Source organism: Salmo salar, chromosome ssa11, assembly GCF_905237065.1.
Source record: "Salmo salar chromosome ssa11, Ssal_v3.1, whole genome shotgun sequence".
Taxonomy (NCBI): Eukaryota; Metazoa; Chordata; class Actinopteri; order Salmoniformes; family Salmonidae; genus Salmo; species Salmo salar.
Window position 1 is genome coordinate 40610832 of NC_059452.1, and position 4548 is coordinate 40615379.

Below are 4548 nucleotides of genomic sequence, written 5' to 3' on the forward strand. Positions count from 1 at the left end.
CGGCAGTGAGCTGCCCTGAAGGAGCGGAGCCCTAACTCTTGGCTCCGGCAGTGAGCTGCCCTGAAGGAGCGGAGCCTTAACTCTTGGCTCCGGCAGTGAGCTGCCCTGAAGGAGCGGAGTCCTAACTCTTGGCTCCGGCAGTGAGCTGCCCTGAAGGAGCGGAGCCTTAACTCTTGGCTCCGGCAGTGAGCTGCCCTGAAGGAGCGGAGTCCTAACTCTTGGCTCCGGCAGTGAGCTGCCCTGAAGGAGCGGAGTCCTAACTCTTGGCTCCGGCAGTGAGCTGCCCTGAAGGAGCGGAGTCCTAACTCTTGGCTCCGGCAGTGAGCTGCCCTGAAGGAGCGGACTGCCCTGAAGGAGCGGAGTCCTAACTCTTGGCTCCGGCAGTGAGCTGCCCTGAAGGAGCGGAGTCCTAACTCTTGGCTCCGGCAGTGAGCTGCCCTGAAGGAGCAGAGTCCTAACTCTTGGCTCCGGCAGTGAGCTGCCCTGAAGGAGCAGAGTCCTAACTCTTGGCTCCGGCAGTGAGCTGCCCTGAAGGAGCAGAGTCCTAACTCCAACACTATGCATTTTAATATTTTAGAATAAATGGTGAAACACACTTTCCTTTCTGAACTATGGGTAGTGAAGTTAAGTGAAGTGATGTGTATGTTGCTGGCTCTCAATAATGTCAGCATTTCAGATTAAGAAGTTCAGTACCGTGTCTGAGTACATGTGTGTGTGTGTCGTGCCATTTAATGATTCTATCTAAATATTTCTTACCCGCTATACATTTCCAGAACAAGGTTAAAAGTGAACTGAATCCTGCCCTCCATCTTTCTCTACATCACTCCTCTCTCCATCACTACCTCTCTCCATCACTCCTCTCTCTTCTCCCTCCATCACTCCTCTCTCTTCTCTCTGCATCACTCCTCTCTCTTCTCCCTCCATCACTCCTCTCTTTCCATCACTCCTCTCTCTTCTCCCTCCATCACTCCTCTCTCTTCATCACTCCTCTCTCCATCACTCCTCTATCTTCTCTCTCCATCACTCCCTCTCTCTTCTCTCTCCATCACTCGTCTCTTCTCTCTCCATCACTCCCTCTCTCTCCTCTCTCTCCATCACTCCCTCCATCTCTCTCTCCATCACTCCCTCTCTCACACTCTCTTCCCCACACACGCACTAGCTGATGTGCAGCCTTTTGGCACTCACACCCCGGGCAGTAGACTGCGACACAGCACACAGCTCTTTGGGCTCTGCCTCCCTCTCTCTCTCTTCCACTGCAGCCTTCTCCTGTCCCAGGCAACACCAATCCCTCCATCCCTCTGCACATTAATAAGCTTCATTAGCTAGTCTGTAATCAGATTGGCAGAAAAAGAACAGGATGAGGGAGAGAGAGAGAGGAGTGCAGCCAGTGTGGGTGTGTAGGAGGGCTGAGAGGGGGGACAGGAGGGGGAGAGGGAGGGGAACTGAACGGAGCAGAGCAGAGCGTTTTCCTGTTGTAGTAACCACACGCTGCCTCCCTCCTGTTACTTCACTGCAGCACTCGGCAACAGCAGCACTGGGCAACAGCAGCACCACTTAGCGGGAGACACACAGTAACCCGGCTTTTCCCCTCCTCTCTCTCTCTCTCTCTCTCTCTCTCTCTCTCTCTCTCTCTCTCTCTCTCTCTCTCTCTCTCTTTCTCTCTCTTTCTCTTTCTCTCTCTCTTTCTCTCTCTCTCTCTCTCTCTCTGTGTGCGTACTCAGCAGAGCTCTCCTCTCTCTCACTCCTGCGGCGTATTACAGTTTTGGTTTAAGTGGACACCGGCTCGCTCCTCGCCCACTGCCTCTGCATGACTGTCACAAAGGTAAGAGGACAAACCTGGGAAGGAGGAGAGATGTGTGGGTGGGGGGTGACAATCGAGACAGGACACCGCTGGTTTGGGGCTCAGCACTACATGGGTTGCAGCAGTTTTTGTTGTCTTGTACCGTACGTGTACTTCACAATAACAGTCCTGTTACCAGGCAGGACTGGGACAGAGGGTTTCAGTTTAGCTCTACCTGGGATAGCTTCTCATGGTGTAGTATTGTACTATGGACATATGCACTGCTGTACAGCTAGAGGAGCAGGTGGAAGAGCTTGCGTGTGTCTACTGGGGGTGAAAGTCAGTACCACAGTTGCAGGTCAGAACAGGGACACACAGCAGTGCTTTGACTTTAGCTGACAGTTTATATCATACAGTATTGTACTACAGACTCATGAGAGGGATGGGGATCTGGTGTGAGTTGACTAGGGGGTTGAAACTTGGGCTGTAGCAAGATACAGCAGGGTTTGAATTTAGCTGATGGTTCTAGATCCAGTTAGTGTTCTGTGAAGATCAGTATTGTAGATCTAGTTAGAGTTCTGTGAGGTTCAGTATTGTAGACCTAGTTAGAGTTCTGTGAGGTTCAGTATTGTAGATCTAGTTGAGTTCTGTGAGGTTCAGTATTGTAGATCCAGTTAGTGTTCTGAGAGGTTCAGTATTGTAGATCTAGTTAGATTTCTGTGAGGTTTAGTATTGTAGATCTAGTTAGAGTTCTGTGAGGTTGAGTATTGTAGATCCAGTTAGAGTTCTGTGAGGTTCAGTATTGTAGATCTAGTTAGAGTTCTGTGAGGTTCAGTATTGTAGATCTAGTTAGAGTTCTGTGAGGTTCAGTATTGTAGATCTAGTTAGAGTTCTGTGAGGTTCAGTATTGTAGATCTAGTTAGTGTTCTGTGAGGTTCAGTATTGTAGATCCAGTTAGTGTTCTGTGAGGTTCAGTATTGTAGATCTAGTTAGAGTTCTGTGAGGTTTAGTATTGTAGATCTAGTTCTGTGAGGTTCAGTATTGTAGATCTAGTTCTGTGAGGTTCAGTATTGTAGATCTAGTTAGTTCTGTGAGGTTCAGTATTGTAGACCTAGTTAGAGTTCTGTGAGGTTCAGTATTGTAGATCTAGTTAGAGTTCTGTGAGGTTCAGTATTGTAGATCTAGTTAGTTCTGTGAGGTTCAGTATTGTAGATCTAGTTTGAGTTCTGTGAGGTTCAGTATTGTAGATCTAGTTAGTTCTGTGAGGTTCAGTATTGTAGATCTAGTTAGAGTTCTGTGAGGTTCAGTATTGTAGATCTAGTTAGAGTTCTGTGAAGATCAGTATTGTAGATCTAGTTAGTACTGTGAGGTTCAGTATTGTAGACCTAGTTAGAGTTCTGTGAGGTTCAGTATTGTAGATCTAGTTAGTTCTGTGAGGTTCAGTATTGTAGACCTAGTTAGAGTTCTGTGAGGTTCAGTATTGTAGATCTAGTTAGTTCTGTGAGGTTCAGTATTGTAGACCTAGTTAGTTCTGTGAGGTTTAGTATTGTAGATCTAGTTAGTACTGTGAGGTTCAGTATTGTAGACCTAGTTAGAGTTCTGTGAGGTTCAGTATTGTAGATCTAGTTAGTGTTCTGTGAGGTTCAGTATTGTAGATCTAGTTAGAGTTCTGTGAGGTTCAGTATTGTAGACCTAGTTAGAGTTCTGTGAGGTTCAGTATTGTAGATCTAGTTAGAGTTCTGTGAGGTTCAGTATTGTAGATCTAGTTAGTTCTGTGAGGTTCAGTATTGTAGACCTAGTTAGAGTTCTGTGAGGTTCAGTATTGTAGATCTAGTTAGTTCTGTGAGGTTCAGTATTGTAGACCTAGTTAGTTCTGTGAGGTTTAGTATTGTAGATCTAGTTCTGTGAGGTTCAGTATTGTAGATCTAGTTAGTTCTGTGAGGTTCAGTATTGTAGATCTAGTTAGTTCTGTGAGGTTCAGTATTGTAGACCTAGTTAGTTCTGTGAGGTTTAGTATTGTAGATCTAGTTCTGTGAGGTTCAGTATTGTAGATCTAGTTAGTTCTGTGAGGTTCAGTATTGTAGATCTAGTTAGTTCTGTGAGGTTCAGTATTGTAGATCTAGTTAGTTCTGTGAGGTTCAGTATTGTAGATCTAGTTAGTACTGTGAGGTTCAGTATTGTAGAAAGAGGAGCAGGTTAGAGGACCTGTTGTAGGCTGTGCTTGTACTGGATGCTGAAACTCTGGTAGTTGCCAGGTAGGTCAGAGCCTGGAGGATTCTGTGTGTAAAACTTGAAAGAAAGGGAAAGGGTGATACCTAGTCAGTTGTTCAGCTGAATGCATTCAACTGAAATGTGTCTTCCGCATTTAACCCAACCCCTCTGAATCAGAGAGGTTCAACCATGTGATTAGAAGCCTTAATCAAGGACTGTCCAGGCTGGTGCTGAGGCTGTGCTTTTTATCTGCCTGTCAAATGGTCACTTGGTAGGAAATCTTATCACGTGTCAAAAAGTGAACTGAGTGAACTTTCAGTGACTTGCCAGTCTCTCAGCGTTTGGGACAGAGATAAACTCAGTCTGCCTCCCACATGCATGTGTCTGCGGAAAGCACACACTGTCATCTTAAACGTCAATGAATTTCCCTGTGTGTAAACATCAATGTATTTTCCTATGTTTCAATGTCAATGTATTTCCCTGTGTGTAAACTTCAATGTATTTCCCTGTGTGTAAACTTCAATGTATTTCCCTGTGTGTAAACGTCAGTGTATTTC

The 4548-nt window shown here is 45.9% G+C and overlaps 1 protein-coding gene across 1 annotated transcript in view; it reads left to right on the forward strand.

Moving 5' to 3' along the window:
- The first annotated feature begins 1478 nt into the window (after positions 1-1478).
- LOC106595117 (coronin-2B) overlaps positions 1479-4548 on the forward strand; it is an 81733-nt gene continuing 78663 nt past the window's right edge. Inside the window, exon 1 of the mRNA XM_045689553.1 lies at positions 1479-1822. Coding sequence (XP_045545509.1) covers positions 1808-1822 — 15 coding nt within the window. The 5' untranslated portion in view covers positions 1479-1807. The remainder of the gene's footprint in view (positions 1823-4548) is intronic.